The sequence below is a fragment of the Haematobia irritans genome, chromosome 3 (genome assembly GCF_050003625.1).
Source record: "Haematobia irritans isolate KBUSLIRL chromosome 3, ASM5000362v1, whole genome shotgun sequence".
In the NCBI taxonomy this organism is placed as follows: domain Eukaryota; kingdom Metazoa; phylum Arthropoda; class Insecta; order Diptera; family Muscidae; genus Haematobia; species Haematobia irritans.
Window position 1 is genome coordinate 23,930,751 of NC_134399.1, and position 21,763 is coordinate 23,952,513.

General features: G+C 34.1%; 1 protein-coding gene across 1 annotated transcript; it reads left to right on the forward strand.

Moving 5' to 3' along the window:
- Positions 1-13,078: 13,078 nt before the first annotated feature.
- Positions 13,079-20,295, forward strand: LOC142230689 (glucose dehydrogenase [FAD, quinone]-like). Its single transcript, XM_075301320.1, has 2 exons — positions 13,079-13,345; positions 18,496-20,295. Exons 1-2 carry the CDS (start codon positions 13,207-13,209, stop codon positions 20,238-20,240), a joined length of 1,884 nt encoding a protein of 627 aa, XP_075157435.1. The 5' UTR covers positions 13,079-13,206; the 3' UTR covers positions 20,241-20,295.
- The last annotated feature ends 1,468 nt before the right edge of the window (positions 20,296-21,763 follow it).

A 21,763-nucleotide genomic window follows, 5' to 3' on the forward strand; every position in this document is an offset into this window, starting at 1 on the left:
CTGTTCGCCGCGATCTTGTTTGTTGTCAGTGCTGAAAATGCCCTCAATTTGCCTCTATGCGTTGCACAATTTTTCCAACAAAATTCGTAAGCTTTTCAAACTGCTGCCTTTTGTAAACAAGAACCTAAGAAGTCATAGTTCGTGTAAAGATCGAAAAAAGTCCAAATATTCTACAAGAAAAGAAAACGAGGTTCGTTTTAAAGGGTGATACGGTCAAAATTTGGTCAATATAAACTTGACGTATTTCTTTCAATTTTGCATTTAAAAAACCTGAACACCCCTCATTTTGAAGGTGTGTGTGTGTGTAGAATGTTGCTCCTATTTTGATTTTGGAATTCACTCTTCAGTTGTCAAAATGCCGTCCAAGCAAGAAGAGCAGCGTATCAAAATTTTGCTCGCACATCGCTAAAATCCGAGCTACGCGCACGCAAAGCTGGCAAAATCGCTAAAATTTGCCAAATCAACCGTTACAAATGTAATTAAAGTGTTTGGGGAACGTTTGTCGACAGCCAGGAAGTCTGGATCGGGGGGAAATCGAAAACCGGAAGCCGCTGAGACGACAAAGAGAGTTGCCGGTAGTTTCAAGCGAAACCCTAACCTCTCTCTCCGAGATGCCGCAAATAAGCTGGTTGTATCGTCTACAACCGTGCATCGAGCCAAAAAACGAGCCGGACTATCGACTTACAAGAAGTTAGTGAATCCAAATTGCGATGATAAACAAAATACGACGGTCATAGCGCGATCCCGGAGGCTGTACACGACGATGCTGACGAAGTTTGACTGCGTGGTAATGGACGACGAAACCTACGTCAAAGCCGACTACAAGCAGCTTCCGGGACAGGGGAAAGGTAGCAGATATTTTCAAGCACATAAAACTGTCAAAGTTCGCAAAGAAATATCTGGTTTGGCAAGCCATCTGTACCTGTGGCTTGAAAAGCAGCATTTTCATAGCTTCCGGGACTGTCAACCAAGAAATTTACGTGAAAAGGTATTTGAATAAACGTCTGCTGCCTTTCCTGAAGAAACACGGTTGTTCCGTACTGTTTTGGCCGGATTTGGCATCTTGTCATTACGGTAATAAGGCCATGGAGTGGTACGCCGCCAACAACGTGCAGGTGGTTCCCAAGGACAAGAACCCTCCCAACACGCCAGAGCTCCGCCCAATTGAGAAATACTGGGCTATTGTCAAGCGGAACCTAAAGAAGACCAAAAAAACTGCTAAGGACGAGCAGCAGTTCAAGGCAAACCGGCTTTCTGCGGCGAAGAAGGTGGACAAGGTGGCTGTACAAAATCTGGTGGCAGGTGTCAAGCGTGAGGCCCGGCAATTCGGATTTGGAAAAGCGAAAGCCTAACTGAATATTTTTCCTGAATTTTATACTAATTGAACTTGAAAAAGAAATTTAATTTGATTTTTTAAATAAACGATTTCACCGATTTACACGCGTTTTCCCTTTACCAAATTTTGACCGTATCCCCCTTTATGAAGCAATTGCACTGAAAAAACAGTGAACCCACCAGGAAGAAAACTTTCGGTTAATTTTAGAAAATTTTGAATATTTGTAGAAAATTTTAACTAAACAGTATTACAAACGTTGGCATCACGCCGATGTCATAAAAATAAGTAAATATTTTTTGACAAATACAAGAAAATTTATTAGACATAACTAAGTTTTTTCACTTGTTAAAGAAAATTTTGTAGTTTGAAGAAAAAACTTGGAGTTCAAAATTGCAAGAATGTCTTTAGTGACATACGAAGTTCACGATGGACGCATTTTTGGTAAAATTTACAAATTTAAAGAAATTCTGAACTATTTTGTGGAAGACACGAATTTAGTTAATCTTTATGCTTCATTTGAGCATATTTTTTTCCTCGGGTTTAGTTAATTTAACTAACGTACACAAAAATGTATTAGAGTAAAGAAAACTTTATCCAAACATAATATTTCTATGAACTAAAATAAAGTTAAGTTGGCTTTAGTGAAATAGAGAGTTCACTTTTTTTTGAGTGTGGAAAAAAGAAATATGTATGCCAAAAATGCCCTGAATACATTGTGGGAATGCATTATGTTAATTATGAAATGAAAATTTTTTACCATATATAGATTTTTACCATATATAGATTGATACAAAATTATTCTCTCTTGATGAAATTTGCAAGCTGCAAGAATTCTTCTAAAAAATTCTGAAACTTATAAAAACACATTAAACTACGCTCTGATGCTAGAAACCAGTGATGACAGGAAGTTTTTTGAAAATTCTCTACGTGGCTCGTAAAAATTCAATTTTTCCCTACGCCCAACATTTTTTCCTACATTCTTCCATACGGTACTAAATTCAAACAAATTTAGCAAGAAAATAACAAATATTTTAGATTGAATTCAATTTCTTCAAAATTAATAGTCAGGGATTATATCCTTCAATAAAGGGACCAAATGTTCAATAAAATGAATATTGACATTTTTATTCGGATTTCGAACATTGCAGCATCATTGCTCATTTTTAACACTACCGACATTTTTCTTGTTGGTTCTTCAGGTCAGATTTCTACAATTTACGAACTTTCCACAAGCTTTGGTGTTTAAAATCGTCATTTTCGACCGCCTCTAGCCAACCCTTTAATTCAACAGTGAAGTGAGCCAATTTGGTCAAACAGGCTATTTTCTAAATTTGGTTGGAATGGTTTTATTTTCTTCACTAGACGACATTTTTCTACAACATTAAAAATGTTGTGAATGTAACAGTTGTAAAGCAGTTGTTGAAGATATTCCGGAATAAAAATACTACATTTACTATTTTTATGTTAGCCTGACGGTTTAATGTCCGAGTCATTTAAACTACATATTATTACAATACTTATTCTTTTCAGTAACTTAATAGTACTAATTTCTTTAATCTTCTTGTCCAATAGGCTCGAATAAGTATTGTAATAATATGTAATCCTACATTTATATACATGAATACGCGTATGCACTGCAAGTGATCTTTGTATTAGAAAATATTGAGAGGCATCAAGTTGAGGAAGCCATCACCTGTTTATGAACATCACCTGTTAATGGAAGCGTTTATTCCTGCAAATTAAATCTATTTACGCATTTGTAATTAAATACCAATGCAAAAACAACTTTTAACGTTACCGCTGAACTTTTCTAAATAAAATCATTACAATAGCATCGTTAACGGTGAATCGCGTATTCCATTAGTTGAAGCTTTGACTATCATATATTTCGGATCTTCAAATATCTGGAATATTAAGGAAAAGAACACTTCTTGTTGCTAAATGTAGTAAACTCTGGAAAATTGAAAAATTCCCTACATTTGTAGAAAAAATGAAAATTTTGTCCTTTTTTCCCTACATATGTAATTTTAGGAAACAAAAAAACCCTACAAAAAAGGATTTTTCCCTACACATGGCATCACTGCTAGAGACTACTAATACCCCCTTAGGTTAGGTTAAACTTGCAACCAGATTTATTTCAAAATCACTCCTTTGTGATACCACATTAACTAAAAATACCTATTACTTATAGCCACTAACAGCTTTTACCATTGAACCTATCCAATCATTTCCTTCTGTTGAACCAACCTGATTGTTCTAAAAACATTAGCAGACTCCTTAAGTGAACATTTTCCAGGTCGATAAATAATCTAAAGCTATGTGCCCATAAAATTCACTAACGCCCTACACAAAATGCGGGACACTCATACAAGAGATGTTTTATTGATTCCTTTCCATCCGCATCATAACAGCTCATGCAATTGTCATTATCCTTTTGCAAGCTCTACTATTAGGCAGCGACCCGTTATAAAAGATATCAGGAGTGATAACTGACGTCTTGAGAAGACTAGCATATCTAGTGTGTGGTTTAAATTTAAATGGGACCATATTTGTCGTTGCAATTCTTCCATCATTGCATTTGCCATCATAACTGGCATCTCACACAGTATGAGCTTGCTGGTAGCCAGAGGCATACCAACAGATTCAAGTTCCTTAGCTTGATATTAGAGATTAAAAAATTCCGCTTCAGAGAGATCGAGTATGGGAGCCTAACTTTTGATGATTGCTCAATTTGATCTTTTTCGTAGACTGGGCCCTAAAGTTACGGGTCTACTGGATGGCGTCGAATTTCTCTGATTTATGGCCTATTATACGTACCCACAATCAAAATTCGTAATAGGTACCTTCACGAATATACTTAATGTAACTCGTCGGCCCTTAAAGTTTTTGGTCCAACAGAAGGTTCTATAAAGCAAAGACTATACATAGGTTAGGTTAGGTTAGGTTAGGTTAAAGTGGCAGCCCGATTAAGATTCAGGCTCACTTAGACTCTTCAGTCCATTGTGATACCACATTAACTAAAAGTACCTATTACATATGGGCACTTGTAGTTTTAACCGTTGAACCTTCTCGATTATTTTCTTCTGTTGAACCAACCAGATTGTTCCAAAAACATTAGCAGACTGCTTAAGTTAACGTTTTCCAGGTCCGCTAGTAATCTGAAGCTATATGCTCCTAAAAGTTGCTTGCGCTTTACACAAAATGCAGGACACTCACACAAGAGGTGTTTTATTGATTCCTTTTCCTCCGCATCATAACTGTTCATACAATAGTCATTATACTTCGCACCAATAGTTTTTGCAAAATCGCCTATCAGGCGGCGACCCGTTATAGCAGATATCAGGAGTGATATCTGACGTCTCGAGAACACTAGCATATCTAGTGTGCGGTGTGGGGCCATATTTGCTTGGTGTCGTTACAACCCTTACAATTTTCCCATCGAACATTTGCCATCATGACAGCCTTCTCACGCAGTAAGAGCTTTCAGGTAGCCAGAGGCATACCAACAGATTCTAGTTCCCCTGGAATATGTAAGGTAGTTCCTAGCCTTGCTAGCTCATCTGCTTCGCAGTTCCCCGGTATGTTCCTGTGGCCAGGCACCCATATTAGGTGAATATTGTGCTGCTCAGCCATATCATTGAGAGATTTGCGGCAGTCGATGGCCGTTTTCGAGTTGAGGAACACAGAGTCCAAGGATTTTATTGCAGGTTGACTGTCTGAGTATATATTAATGCCAATATTGCTTGGAGCATTACTTCTCAGCCAATTCACCACTTCTCTTATTGCTAATATTTCAGCCTGAAAAACACTACAGTGATCAGGTAATCTTTACGCTATTCGAAGTTCCAGATCTTTAGAATATACTCCGAAACCCACTACGTTATGCACATCTGGCATTATTTTGAGGACCGAACTGTGACCGTAACTTTTTTCCGACCACAGCGATAGCTCGCGCAACCGCACAGCCGTTGTTGCAGCTGACTGTTTGGCCAAAATGTCTAAAGGCAATAGATGCAGATACACAAGCACGCCATACGCTGAACTTTGTCTAAACTTGTCGGCTGGTGAAGTGCCGGCCACCAGACTACAACACCATATAGCATTATAGGTATAACCACTCCCGTGTATAGCCAATGTACAATTTTTGGTTTTTAGTCCCCACTTTTTCCCTATTGCCTTTTTGCACGAGTATAAAGTTACCGTTGCTTTCATCGCCCTTTCTTCAATATTAAGCTTAAAGTTCAGCTTCCTGTCCAAAATAACGCCAAGGTATTTTGCACACTCCCTAAAGGGAATTTCAATACCCACTAAGGAAGTGGGCCTAACCGTGGGAGTTTTGCGATCTTTGCAGTACATGACTATTTCTGTCTTTGCAGGATTTACGCCAAGACCATTATCTTTCGCCCATTTCTCAGTCATCCGGAGGGCTCTCTGTATAATATCTCTAACTGTTGATGGGAATTTTCCCCTGACTGCTAGCGCCACATCATCTACGTATGCCGCCACTTGTAGCCTTTCTTTTTCTAGGGAAACCAGAAGGTCGTTTATAGACTATACATAAGAAGAAGACTATACATAAGAAGATGGGAAATTGACTGCTGAGAACATGAAACCATTGACGGCGCCACGTCCATACTTAATGCAACTCAACGCAAAACGAACAAATATTCCACAAAATTTTGGCTGAGAGCGGTCTTGTAATGACGGTAGAATCGAACCGAATGAATGAAAGAAAAAAAAGTAAAAAAAAAAAAATCATGTCAGAAAAGAAGAAATTTCAGTCATATTTTGGCATATCAAATGTATTTGACGGCATATCAAATGTACTCCTTGCGCAAAATTTGAAGAAATTTATTAATAACCTTTGGTCTATGGGTCCATATAAATTAGACCCCATATCAATTTTGAGGATGATTGGACGTAAACTACAAGCTATAATTACATGGACATGGACAGGCGGATATCGGAAAATCGTTTCAGAATTTAATTCCTAGACGATATGGGATATATTTAGATCTAAAGCGATTTGTTTGCAATTTGGCAAACGTACATTTATGATTTATTCAGTTCAGTTTTAAAAGTATTCGACTAAGCATTGGCGATTTTAAAAGGGAGAATCGTTAACTTGTTTAAGAAAATTGGCAGTCGCAACTGCATGTCTCTCAACTGCTGGAATATTTCGAAAGTATTGTGTTTAATAAAGAAACAAAATTCAGACGGCAGTGGTTATGCTCATTACTTGAGCGCACATTCTAACATTCAACTTCTGGAATGTGTTAGGATAAATATGTGCAGGAATCAATTTTTATGCTAGACGGGCGTAGTTAGATTTGGAATCAATCTTATAAAACTCTTTTATAACATTCCAACTGGCGTAACCTTTCGTTGGTTGAATGTCTCGTGCTATTAGGGGATTTCTCAATACTTGAAAAATGTGAGGAGCATCGAGGAATGTATAAATGTGATGACTTCGTGGAGGAAATAGAGACGACTGTCGATGTTGAGCAAACTACTAAACAGTTTGCAGTTGCTCCCTGCCTGGTCTCCAATGAGACAAATTATCCTCAAAGAGCACACTTTTTGTAAGACATTAATATTATGTTTAATAAGTTTTACAAAATCTTCGCCAGTATACCCGATTTTAGTAAAGTAATGACAAAATGCATACTTCCATACCTTAAACTCAACTTTCACCATTACAACTAGGACTTTTGAGCCAATCCTGCTGCCTTCGCCATCATCTTCAAGACCCTCAAATTTGTCCAAACCTTTATTGTTGGTCAACTCCAATATAATTGCCATCTCGTCCAAGAGGAGAATTGCACGCCTATCCCTTTTTTCTATCTGAGAAACTAATTGTTTCAAACTCTTCACAACGCGTTGGCCTGGTTTGATACTATAAATAGGAACCCACGATCTTATGATTCTCCTGTTTGGCAACGCAAAATTCTCCTCCTCCTTCATATAGTCCATGGCTCTAGGGCATTTAAAGTACATGTTGAGCATAATATTGCGTTCTTCCTGCAAATATTTATTTCGCCCTGGCTTGCAGATGAGGCTAGAAAAAACTCTGGCCCTTGGAGAGGCGTTACTAGTGTTTACAGCATTTGCTCGTAGACATCTGAGTTCTTCCAAACTCTTGTTTTTCTCTTCCACCTTCTCCATTTTCTTCTTCAGGCTGTGCAGCTGTTTGCGGAGTTCGTCATTCTTCTTTCTAGCCTCTTCTTCTTGTACTCTTGCCCGTTTCGAGCGCTCCAAGTATTTGTTCACTAAAATTGTTCCCTGTTTTGAAATAACGTTGGCGTTTGTGGGTGTCACGCTCCACTTTGACTTTTACGCCTCTGTATTCTTTAGAAGTACCAGGGCGTGCGTTCAACTCCTAGTCGAATTTTAATTTTGGCTTTATCCTATCCTCAAATAATTTCCCCTGATTAAATTGCCCTTATCGATTGCAAAGGATGGAGTAGAATGAATTTGGGGGGTAGTAGGAATGTCCATTTTCATTACGATTTCCACATTTATTTTAGGCATATGTTGGTACCTAGAAAATACATGGGAACAGCGTCCTCTGCCAAACGATTTAGACCAATCGTTTCCTTTGCGAAATGCATTGGGCAAATAACTAACTGCTTCAATTTCTGCAACGTCTCTTTTAAACAACAGACACATTGCCTAACAGCTACATCTTGGATGTAAGCGAAGTTACATCACAACCTTTCACGGCACAAACCCGCTTCCGAACGTTCAGTTCCAAGTGTGACAAGTAAATGTCGGCATTATTATGTCCTATGAAAAATAAATGGTTGTTAGAATCGCGATATTGCTACATGTGTCAATGTTTTAGAAAGTTCCCAAGAATTTCAATGATTATTCAATTTAACTATTAACTAGCACTTTGAATAATTGTTGCTATTGAGTTGAACTACAATGCAATTCTAAGGTAATCCTTTGAAAAAATGTCTACATTTGAAGTTTTCAGTAATTTGTTGTGCCATCACTTTCCAACTTACTAATATGTACCTATTACGGCGACAATTAATTCATGGAATTCCAATTCGTAAAACACGCCCGTTTAGCTTGGTATAACAGAAAGTTCCATGACTGGGTGAATTCAAATATTAACATGGGATTTCCACATCTATTTTAGGCATATGTTGGTACCTAGAAAATACATGGGAACAGCGTCCTCTGCCAAACGATTTAGACCAATCGTTTCCTTTGCGAAATGCATTGGGCAAATAACTAACTGCTTCAATTTCTGCAACGTCTCTTTTAAACAACAGACACATTGCCTAACAGCTACATCTTGGATGTAAGCGAAGTTACATCACAACCTTTCACGGCACAAACCCGCTTCCGAACGTTCAGTTCCAAGTGTGACAAGTCGGCATTATTATGTCCTATGAAAAATAAATGTTTGTTAGAATCGCGATATTGCTACATGTGTCAATGTTTTAGAAAGTTCCCAAAAATTTCAATGATTATTCAATTTAACTAGCACTTTGAATAATTGTTGCTATTTAGTTGAACTACAATGCAATTCTAAGGTAATCCTTTGAAAAAATTTCTACATTTGAAGTTTTTAATAATTTGTTGTGCCATCACTTTCCAACTTACTAATATGTACCTATTACGGCGACAATTAATTCATGGAATTCCAATTCGTAAAACACGCCCGTTTAGCTTGGTATAACAGAAAGTTCCATGACTGGGTGAATTCAAATATTAACATGGGAAAATTGTTTGTGTAATAGGTTGTGATATTACAATAAGTCAGTCCACCAAAGCGAATCTGAAATAACGCGTCACTATAGCCTAACCCATCTTCGAACTATACTTGTATGTAGGCAAATAGGAAGAATTTGGGGCAAAATTGAGGACTTCAACCAAAAAATTCGTCTTAGGAAACTTCTTCTATTGACTAATATGATCCCAGTAAAAACTGGGCAAGTAGCTGAGGGGATTACCAATTGAATTTGTACCATACCTAAGCAATACTGTATGCTTGAGAAAAATGACTTACCTTCACAGAATGATTTGGGTTAGACTTCCATGAGTACTTATATCTCGCAAATATATTGTTTTTCATATCTTATCCACACTTACAATTTAGCTCTTGGGAGCCACCGTGGTGCAATGGTTAGCATGCCCGCCTTGCATACACAAGGTCGTGGGTTCGATTCCTGCTACGACCGAACACCAAAAAGTTTTTCAGCGGTGGATTATCCCACCTCAGTAATGCTGGCGACATTTCTGAGGGTTTCAAAGCTTCTCTAAGTGGTATCACAATGGACTGAGTAGTCTAAGTGAGCCTGATACCTCGGGCTGCCACATAACATAACCTAACCTAACAATTTAGCTCTTGGTAATGCCAAAGGGAATTACTTTCCTCATAGGACATGTCCATGTGACAATAAACAAGATTGCCATTTAAGTGAAATTAATTATTCATATTTTCAACAAATCTATATTGACTCAGGCTTTTGGCAAACATAGGAGGCCCTCTTCCAAGCGAGCATCGATGTGAAATTTGGGCGTCGACACCACAGAGACGGCCTAGATCGAAAAAGCTGCTTTCAGTACAGAGAACGGCAGCTCTGAGTATCACTTTAGCATACTGCATATTAGTGATAGCAAGAACGATCCCAATAGATCTCCAGGCGATTAAGCGGGAAAAGGTATTCGAGTTTAAACATTAAGGCGCGACGGACTCGAGACTCGTTTAAACAAGAGACCAGAGATAGATGGTAGCAACGATATAGAAACGAGACAAAGGGCATATGGATGCACCCACATATAACTGACATACGGTTATGGTGAGAGAGAAGACATGGGAAAATGACGTATTACTTAACTCAGATGCTCTCTGGTCATGGATACTTTCGAAGAAATGCAGCTCAGAGAACTGTATTTACGAAGAAGATGGCGAACATATGTTACATGCCATAGATGAAGGACAGAACGACGGATATCGCTAGATGATGAAATTGGACATGTCTCTCCGAGAAATATAATCTAGAAGATGGTACAGAGTGAGCGGAACTGACAGGCCATAGGGCTATTTGTAGAACACGTTCTCCGCTGGAAAAAGGTTGACATCGACAATTAAGCTTGAATCTGGTAGCGGACTAGAAGAAGATTGTCACAAACCACGTGGTGTCCACCTCGAAGTAATGCGAAAACTTTTCCGAGGTGGTAATCGTACCCCGATGGAAGAGGGATGGGTTTTTAGCTGATAGCCAATTGTAACGGAGTCCGACACACGGGTGAACACACTATCAGGTGCATAAAGCAAAACAAAAAAATGTTGACGCATATTTATCTTCGCATTTTGCATAAAGGCATTGTTGTGGCAAACATATCCAGATTATGAAATGCAATTGCTATTGACAACAATTGGCTCTGTTCCACACGAGTAATATTGCAAGAATGTTTTATAGGTGTAGGCAACAAGCAATTAATAGTTCCTATTAAGCCAAGGCGAACAAAAGACTTCAAGTACATGACATTGACCAAATGACCACTGGTAAAAGAAAATATGCACTGTCCACTATCATTTGGTTATTGGACATTGAGGGAAGGTCGTAAGATAGCTAATTTTAAATTGTTGCAATTTTTCTGTCGAAAATGAGAAATTTCATAAGTTTATGATAATTTAAAAAATAACTTTACCGGTAGATTCTTATTTCAAATATTTAAAACTTGATTGAAAGTAACAAATATACAAACCAGTCCAAAAAAATTTGAGATCATAAACAAAATTATAATACGAAAATCATTATTGAAAAATATAAAAAATTTATGATCACAGATGGCAAATGGATTGTTGCGATTGCAATTTAAATAAAGGTTACAGACGAAGGTAAATGGACTTATATAAAAGTAATCTTTTATATAAAAATTGAAGCTTATATTAAATTAATAATATTTTCCAATATTTTCAAGTTGCCTCACAGCAATGTAACTTTTAAGTTTTTAATTTTAATTTACTTTAATTTGTTTTTTTTTGTGCAATTTTATTTATTTTTAATTTAATTTAACTTAATTTAATTTAATTTAATTTAATTTAATTTAATTTAATTTAATTTAATTTAATTTAATTTAATTTAATTTAATGTAATTTAATGTAATTTAATTTAATTTAATTTAGTTTAATTTAATTTAATTTAATTTAATTTAATTTAATTTAATTTAATTTAATTTAATTTAATTTAATTTAATTTAATTTAATTTAATTTAATTTAATTTAATTTAATTTAATTTAATTTAATTTAATTTAATGTAATTTAATTTAATTTAATTTAGTTTAATTTAATTTAATTTAATTTAATTTAATTTAATTTAATGTAATTTAATTTAGTTTAATTTAATTTAATTTAATTTAATTTAATTTAATTTAATTTAATTTAATTTAATTTAATTTAACTTAATTTCATTTCATTTCATTTCATTTCATTTCATTTCATTTCATTTCATTTCATTTCATTTCATTTTAATTTAATTTAATTTAATTTAATTTAATTTAATTTAATTTAATTTAATTTAATTTAATTTAATTTAATTTAATTTAATTTAATTTAATTTAATTTAATTTAATTTAATTTAATTTAATTTAATTTAATTTAATTTAATTTAATTTAATTTAATTTAATTTAATTTAATTTAATTTAATTTAATTTAATTTAATTTAATTTAATTTAATTTAATTTAATTTAATTTAATTTAATTTAATTTAATTTAATTTAATTTAATTTAATTTAATTTAATTTAATTTAATTTAATTTAATTTAATTTAATTTAATTTAATTTAATTTAATTTAATTTAATTTAATTTAATTTAATTTAATTTAATTTAATTTAATTTAATTTAATTTAATTTAATTTAATTTAATTTAATTTAATTTAATTTAATTTAATTTAATTTAATTTAATTTAATTTAATTTAATTTAATTTAATTTAATTTAATTTAATTTAATTTAATTTAATTTAATTTAATTTAATTTAATTTAATTTAATTTAATTTAATTTAATTTAATTTAATTTAATTTAATTTAATTTAATTTAATTTAATTTAATTTAATTTAATTTAATTTAATTTAATTTAATTTAATTTAATTTAATTTAATTTAATTTAATTTAATTTAATTTAATTTAATTTAATTTAATTTAATTTAATTTAATTTAATTTAATTTAATTTAATTTAATTTAATTTAATTTAATTTAATTTAATTTAATTTAATTTAATTTAATTTAATTTAATTTAATTTAATTTAATTTAATTTAATTTAATTTAATTTAATTTAATTTAATTTAATTTAATTTAATTTAATTTAATTTAATTTAATTTAATTTAATTTAATTTAATTTAATTTAATTTAATTTAATTTAATTCAATTTAATAAAAGATTTTTTAGTCAGAATTTAAGCGAATGAAAATATGCAATTTTTTTTTTTTTTAAATTTTAATAAAAACGATAAAAAATATTCACGTGCACAAGAAATAAAAAAAAAACAACATTTAATTATAACCTAGAATACTAATAATGATAAAGCCTGTTTTACGCACTGACAGTGATGATATCGTATTGTACCAAGCCCTCCCATTCATCATAAACCTGCAACTCAATCAACAAAGAAATTCTGTCCATACATGATTCAATTGCCAATACATTTAGCCAAAGGCTAAGCCGAGTAACAAAGAAGCCAAAGCACTGAGACATTACACATTTGCCAATTGAAACCTTAACGCAACGGACGTAAGGCGCGTGCGCTGCCTTAATAAAAATAATTATTCGAAAAAATCAAAATATTCATATTCGCATAATTTGAAGTGAAAATATTACGACTAAAATTCTTAATTTGTCAGAAATGTTCAATGGAATTTTATTTAATTTGGCAATATTCTTTTTTGTTGGATCAAATGCTTACTTTGGCCAGCAGCAATCGTGGTTCCAAACGTTAAATGGCGGTTTAGGGAATATAGTTAAACAAAATTTATACAATGATGGTAAGGAAGCGGTGTAAAGTGGAGAATTTAATGAGTAAATAATTAAATAAAAATTGTTAAATAAAATGATAATATATAAACAAAAAACAAAAGAAAACAAAGTTATCAATTAAGAAAAAAAATAATTGGCTAAATTCAAATGATTAAATAAATTAAATGTGCATGTGTCGATAATTAATAAATTAAAGTGAATATAAATCTAGTGAACCGAATGTGAAACAAGTAATAAGGAAATATTCTGCCAGAAATATCTACGAAAAATTTTCACAATTCTTTTTGAGTTAAAGAAAATAGATTCCTTGAAAAGTCCCATGTTTGTGATTAAAATTAACAAGTATATATGGCCGTAAGTTCGGCCAGGCCGAAGCTTATGTTCCCTCCACCATGGATTGCGTATAAACTTCTACTGAAGACTGTCATCCACAATCGAATTACTTGGGTTGCGGTAACACTTGCCGATGGCAAGGTATCTTAAAACTTCCTAACACCGTCTTCTAAATTGCAAGGTAGTCCATACGTGGTATATATTAAACTAAAAAAGGCCGATTAAATATGTACATAATTACGTTCAGGCCTTTAGAAAACCTTATTCAGCTATTAAAGATATCCTATGAAAAACATTCATCCGGTTGGCTGTATTAAAGTTTTTTAAATTAAAGTTTTCCTGTGTTCCTGAACTGGCATGGGAGCCACCGTGGTGCAATGGTTAGCATGCCCGCCTTGCATACACAAGGTCGTGGGTTCGATTCCTGCTACAACCGAACACCAAAAAAATTTTCGGCGGTGGATTATCCCACCTCAGTAATGCTGGTGACATTTCGGAGGGTTTCAAAGCTTCTCTAAGTGGTTTCACTGCAATGTGGAACGCTGTTCGGACTCGGCTATAAAAAGGAGGTCCCTTGTCATTGAGCTTAACATGGAATCGTGAAGCACTCAGTGATAAGAGAGAAGTTCACCAATGTGGTATCACAATGGACTGAATAGTCTAAGTGAGTCTGATACATCGGGCTGCCACCGAACCTACCCTAACCTTGCTGTGGGAAACCTTGTTCGGCTGAATATTTTTTTTTTGTGAAATGCACCCAGGCTGAATTAAACTTTGACTTTATAGAACCATATTCTGTGAAAAACATTATTAAGACAGGCTACATTAAAGGCTTTTTTTGGAAAACCTCATTCAAATAGGCTGAATTAAAGATTTCTTGTGAAAACTTGTTCGGCTGAATTATTTTTTTCTGCGGAATGCTTTGCGCAGCCAGGCTGAATTAAAGATATCCTATGGAAAACATTTTAAAACCGAATAAATTAAATATTTTTTTTCGTAGAGAGTGGAGTGGAAAATATTATTACGGTTGCTGAACTAAAGTTTTTTGTATGGAAAACTTTAACGTTTTTAGAAATTTATTCTGTCAAACTGAATTTCAGTTTGTCTGTTGGAAAATCTAACCCAACCAGGCGGAATTTAATTTTTTTTCTGTGGAAAACCTTACGCGGCCAGGCTGAATTAAAGGTGTCCTGTGAATAAGTTTTTATACCCTCCACCATAGGATGGGGGGTATATTAACCTTGTCATTCCGTTTGTAACACATCGAAATATTGCTCTAAGACCCCACAAAGTATATATATTCTGGGTCGTGGTAAAATTCTGAGTCGATCTAAGCATGTCCGTCCGTCCGTACGTTGAAATCACGCTAACTTCCGAACGACACAAGCTATCGACTTGAAACTAGGCACAAGTACTTGTTATTGATGTAGGTCGTATGGTATTGCAAATGGGCCATGTTGGACACCTTTTACGTATAGCCCCCATATAAACCGACCCCCATATTTGGCTTGCGGAGCCTCTTGGAGGAGCAAAATTCATCCCATCCGGTTGAAATTTGGTACGTGGTGTTAGTATATGGTCACAACAACAATTGGTCCATATCGGTCCATAATTGTATATAGCCCCCATATAAACCGATCCCCAGATTTGACTTGCGGAGCCTGTAAGAGAAGCAAATTTCATCCGACCCGGCTGAAGTTTGGTACATGATGTAAGCATGTGGTCTCTAACAACCATGCACAAAATTTGTCCACATCGGTTCATAATTATATATAACCCCCATATAAACCGATCCGCAGATTTGGCTTGCGCAGCCTCTAAGAGAAGCAAATTTCATCCGATTCGGGCAAAATTTGGTACATGGTGTTAGTATATAGTCTCTAAAAAACATTCAAAAATTGGTTTATATCGGTCAATAATTATATATAACCCCCATATAAACCGATCCCCAGATTTGACCTCCGGAGCTTCTTGCAGGAGCAAAATTTATCCGATCCGGTTCAAATTTGCAACGTGGTGTTAGTATATGGCCGCTAATAACCATGCCAAAATTGGTCCATATCGGTTTATAGTTATATAGCCGATCCCCAATCACACAAAAATTGGTCCTATAGGTTCATAATCATGGTTGCAACTCGGGCCAAAAATAATCTAGCAAAATTTTATTTCTATAGAAAATTTTGTCTAAATTTTATTCCTATAGAAAATTTTGTCAAATTTTATTTCTATAGAAAATTTTGGCAAAATTTTATTTCTATAGAAAATGTTGTCAAAATTTTATTTCTATAGAAAATTTTGTTAAAATCGTATTTCTATAGAAAATTTTGTTCAAATTTTACTTCTATAGAAAATGTTGTCTAAATTTTATTTCTATAGAAAATTTTGTCAAACTTAATTATATACGTATTTAATCGGCTTTTTAAATTTAATATATACCACGTATGGACTACGTGGTATATATTACGGTATTAGGAAGATTTAAGATACCTTGCCATCGGTGTTACCGCAACCCAAGTAATTCGATTGTGGACGACAGTCTTCAGTAGAAGTTTCTACGCAATCCATGGTGGAGGGTAAATAAGCTTCGGCCTGGCCGAACTTACGGCCGTATATACTTGTTTTTGTTTTTTTTTTTTTTAAACCGAACCCTTGTTCGGCTGAATTAATTTTTTTCTGCGGAATGCTTTGCGCAGCCAGTCTGAATTAAAGATTAAAGATATCCTATGGAAAACATTATTAGGGCTGGCTAAATTGAAGTTTTTTTTTCGAAGAGCGCTGTGGAAAATATTATTACGGTTGCTGAACTAAAGTATTTTGTATGGAAAACTTTAACATTTTTAGAAATTTATTCTGTCAAACTGAATTTCAGTTTATCCTTTGTCTAACCCAACCAGGCGGAATTTATTTTTTTCTGTGGAAAACCTTACGCGGCCTGGCTGAATTAAAGGTGTCCTGTGAATAAGTTTTGTTTTCAGGCTGGCTAAATTATAGTTTTCATGTCCAAAAATGTATTCAGTCATGCTGAATTATTGCTGAAGTTTATCTATCGAAAACCTTATGCAGCCATATGAATTAGAAGTATTTGAATTTAATTTAAATTTTCTATGGGAAAATATTATTCAGCTAGCCAGAATTAAAGAAATCCTGTTAATAACATTATCCAGGCTGGCTAAATTAAATGTTTTTATGGGGAAAATTATTCAGACAGGCTTACATAAAGTTTTGTTTTTATAGAAAAACTTATGTAGCCAGATGAATTAAAGCTTCTTTACGAAAGACCTTTTTCAGCAGGCTGATCTAAAGTTTTCTTGTTAAAAAACTTATTCGGCTAAATTAAAATTTTTCTGTGTGAAAACTTATTCAACCCTACTGAATTAAGATTTCCTTTTGAAGATCCTTATTCAGCCAAATCAGTCTTTGTTGAAAAATTTTATTCAGCCAAACTGAATTGAATGTGTCCTGTAGAATACTTTATTCACAAGGGCTAAATTAAAATCCCCGTTTGGAGGACATTAATGAACCGAAATTATTTGCAGTTTCACCTGGGAAAGCTTATTCAGCAAAGCTGAATTAATGATGTCCTCTGGATAATATTACTCTGGGTGGCTAAATCAAAGTGTTCCTATGGGAAACCTTATTCAGCCAGGTTGAACTACTGTTTCCCTTGGGTAAATTATTTTCATCAAGGCTAAGATAAAGATTTTCTGTGGAAACCCTTATTCAGCCAGGCTGAAGTAAATGTGTGCGGTGAAAAAAACATTATTAAAGCTGGCTGAATTAATCTTGGGGAATATTATTCAGCCAAGCCGAATATAAGTTTTCCCTTGGAAAGCCTTATTCATCAGACTGAAATAAGGTGTCCTCTGAGCAGCCGTCTTCTGCCAGGATTTGTTAAAGTTTTTCTATGGAAACTATTATTCAGACAGTTTTTCTGTCGAAAATCGTATTCAGCCATGGTGAATTTTTATTACCCGGAATTAAAATTTGCCATAGAAACTCTTGTTTAAATAAATGAATTAAAATTTCCCTATAAAAAATCTGGCTCGGGCTGAATTAAAGCAGAAATGGTTTAAAAGATACAATCCATGTCCTAGGGAGCCACCGTGGTGCAATGGTTAGCATGCCCGCCTGGCATACACAAGGCCGTGGGTTCGATTCCTGCTGCGACCGAACACCAAATAGTTTTTCAGCGGTGGATTATCCCACCTCAGTAATGCTGGTGACATTTCTGAGGGTTTCAAAGCTTCTTTAAGTAGTTTCACTGCAATGTGGAACGCCGTTCGGACTCGGCTATAAAAAGGAGGTCCCTTGTCATTGAGCTTAACATGGAATCGGGCAGCACTCAGTGATAAGAGAGAAGTTCACCAATGTGGTATCACAATGGACTAAATAGTCTAAGTGAGCCTTATATATCGGGCTGTCACCTAACCTAAAACCTAATCCATGTCCTAAATATTTCTTACCGCTTGCTATATGTATTTGTTGACAATCCATTTAAGCTTACCTGAAAAAGAAAATAATAAAATTATTAAATAAATACATATTAATTAAAATTTAAAAAAATTTAAGAAAATAATATGTATTTAGCAAATCATCTGGTCTGAAAATAGCAAAATAATGATCAATGTCTGGTTTTGGTCTAAATGATATCCCTGAACTGAATTCTAAAGTAGTTTACCGTAGTTCTATAACATTGTAGTGATGCATGTTAGCTAACCAAATTGTAGACAAAGTGTAATGATCCCTCTTTTGAATATTAATTAATTAAATTATTTTTGTTTGTTTATTTTTTTTTTTTGTTTCGTTCTCACACGCCTCCCTATAGCACCTCGTCAGAATGCAGAATACGATTTCATTATTGTTGGCTCCGGTCCAGCTGGTTGTGTATTGGCTAATCGCCTGTCAGAGAATCCCAAATGGCAAGTTTATCTCATCGAAGCCGGAGGTGTTGAAACAATTCCCCATGATATTCCCATTATGGCAGCATATCTTCAGGGGACTCATTCGAATTGGGGATACAAATCCGAACCACAAAATCAAGCCTGTTTCGGTATGCACAACAATGAATGCGCCTTGCCCAGGGGTAAAATTCTGGGAGGTACCAGTTCCATAAATTACATGATCTATAATCGTGGTAATCGCCGAGATTTTGATAGATGGGCTGAATTTGGCAATGAAGGTTGGTCTTACGATGAAGTCTTGCCCTATTTTCTAAAATCTGAAAATGCAAATTTAAAGGGCCTGGAGGGGTCACCTTATCATAATCATTCGGGCCCTCTGAGTGTTGAAGACGTTGCCTTCCGCACGAGTGCCGTCAAGGCCTATGTTCAAGCTGCCCAAGAAGCGGGACATGCAAGAACCGATTATAATGGCGAATCACAAATGGGAGTATCGTTCGTTCAAGCCACTACACGAAATGGTCACCGGCATAGTGCCTTCGCTTCCTATATAAGGCCCATCAGGAGTACTAGGAAAAATCTACACATTGTCACTCTGGCTAGAGTTACAAAGGTTTTGATAGATCCCGAAACGAAACAGGCCTATGGCGTAAGATTGTTGTACCGCAACACTTTGTATACCATAAGAGCTCGCAAAGAGGTCATACTCTCAGCTGGTGCATTCAATTCACCCCAAATACTTATGTTGTCTGGCATAGGACCAGGCGATAATTTGGAATCCATAGGCGTGCCCATAATAAAGGAGTTACCGGTGGGTAAAATTATGTACGATCATATGTGTCATTTTGGGCCCACTTTCACCACTAACACCACAGGCATGACCTTCTTTGTGGACCAAACAAATCCCTTGGATTTTGTTTCATATCTTCAAGGTAATCCTTCAACAATTCTGTCCTCCATTGGCGGTGTTGAGTCTTTAACTTTTGCCAAAGTCCCAATCTCACAGGAGCCACCAGATATGCCTGATGTGGAATTCATAAAAGTTGCCGGAAGTTTAGCCTCAGACCAAGGTTCGGGCCTTTTGCAAGGAGCCAATTTTCGCCAAGATATTTACACGGACGTCTATGAGCCTTTATTCAAAGCCAAGCAAGATCATTTCAGCTTTCTCGTCATGCATTTCCATCCAAAATCTTTTGGCAACTTATGGCTGCGAAATCGTAATCCTTTAGAATGGCCACAAATTAATCCGAATTATTTCAACAATTCCCAAGATGTAGAATACATTCTACAGGGTATTAAGGAAGTTATACGCATAACTGAAATGCCCTCACTACAAAGACTGGGAACACGTTTGCACGATCTACCAGTTCCCGGGTGTAAAGAATACACATTTGGCTCTGACGATTATTGGCGTTGTTCCATACGTGTAATGTCTTACACTTTACATCATCAGGTGGCCACTTGCCGCATGGGACCAGAGGCGGATCCCACAACAGTGGTCAATGCTAAGCTACAAGTACATGGTATTGACCGATTAAGAGTGGTGGACACAAGCATTATTCCCTTTCCCCCCACTTGCCATACAAATGCAGCATCGTTTATGATAGGCGAAAAAGCAGCAGATATGATACGGGAACGGTGGACAGAAGAGGAGTATAGAACAGTATTTTAGATTAGATTAGAATTTTTAAGAAAATTTATTATAAAATAAAAATATTAAAAGAGAAGCTAGCTTCATTTTCTTATGGCTTAAAATGATAAATTGCCACTCTCTAGATTACTAGGAACCACTTCGATGTCATAAAAAAATTTTAATGGGAATTTTTAATTTTTTAGAAAAATATCCCAGTAAACAAGCATAATCATATAATAAAAAATGTAGATGTGGTGCAAAATTAATAAATTTAACATGAGCTTGTGACAAATTGTTACCGTTTAGATTACAAAACAAAATATGCTTTAATCACGAAATTATTTGATACAATTAATTCCTTAATTGAAATGTCTTCAATCACTAAAATGACAGTATCAATCAATAATTGGGCATTAAAAATATTTGATTAAAAAATTAATAAGATTTTATTTAAAAATTACAATTAATTATTTAATTGCCTCAATCGAAAATGTAATTGATGCCGTTTGGAAAACTAAATCCGGATTTTAATTGATTCAATTAATTATTTTGTTAAACTTCAATCCAATTTGCAATCAACTTTTTAATTAAATCAGTTAAACAATTAATTGAGTTTTTCAATTAAATTGTTAATTAGTACAATTAATTTAAAATTTTCACACATTTCTTAATTAATTTTTGGGTTTTTATTTCGATTAAAAAATTGATTGCAACAATTAATTTTTTTTTTTGTATTAAAAATAAAAACACAAAAAGTCACTAATTTTTGTTTAACTGGCCAAGTCTTCCGAGTTTGATTAAAAAGTTAAATATATCAATTAATTTTTGAACTAATAATTTAAACATTTTCAATCATTTAGCTACACGGAAAAAAAATAAATTTTGGATTGGCCAAGTCTTCCGAGTTTGATTAAAAAGTTAAATATATCAATTAATTTTTTAACTAATAATTTAAACATTTTCAATCATTTACCTACACCGAAAAAAATTTTTGGATTCAATCACAAAATTAATTGATCCAATTAGTTTTTAATTGAAATGTCTTCAATCACAGAAATGATAGTATCAATCACCAAAGTCGATTAAAAAAATCAATTGATCCGATTAAAAAATTACTTGTGACTGACTTTGGCTTTAATTAAAAAGATTTTTGAATCAATTAAAATTTTAATTGACAATTATTGAAAATTCAATTAAAATTTTTATTGGAAATATTTTGGTGATATTTGTTTCTGTGTAATTGATTAAATGTTTCTACACCCTCAAAAAAAATCGCTTCTGTAACATATGCCCCAAGCATATATATTTTCAGGATTGGTCCAAACAAAATATTGTTTGTATTGTTAAAACATATTATGTTTCACCTCAGGCATACACTGGTAGAAAAAATTTATAATGAAATTTTCTTTGTGTATATATATTTTTAAGTCGCCAATTGGTTACTTCCAATAATTTACTTGCAGCATACTCTCTAGGTCTCTCTTTCTAAACACATATATGTTTATAGGCTATTTCTAAATTAATATATGTTTGCACACAAGCATATTATATTTACAAAGATT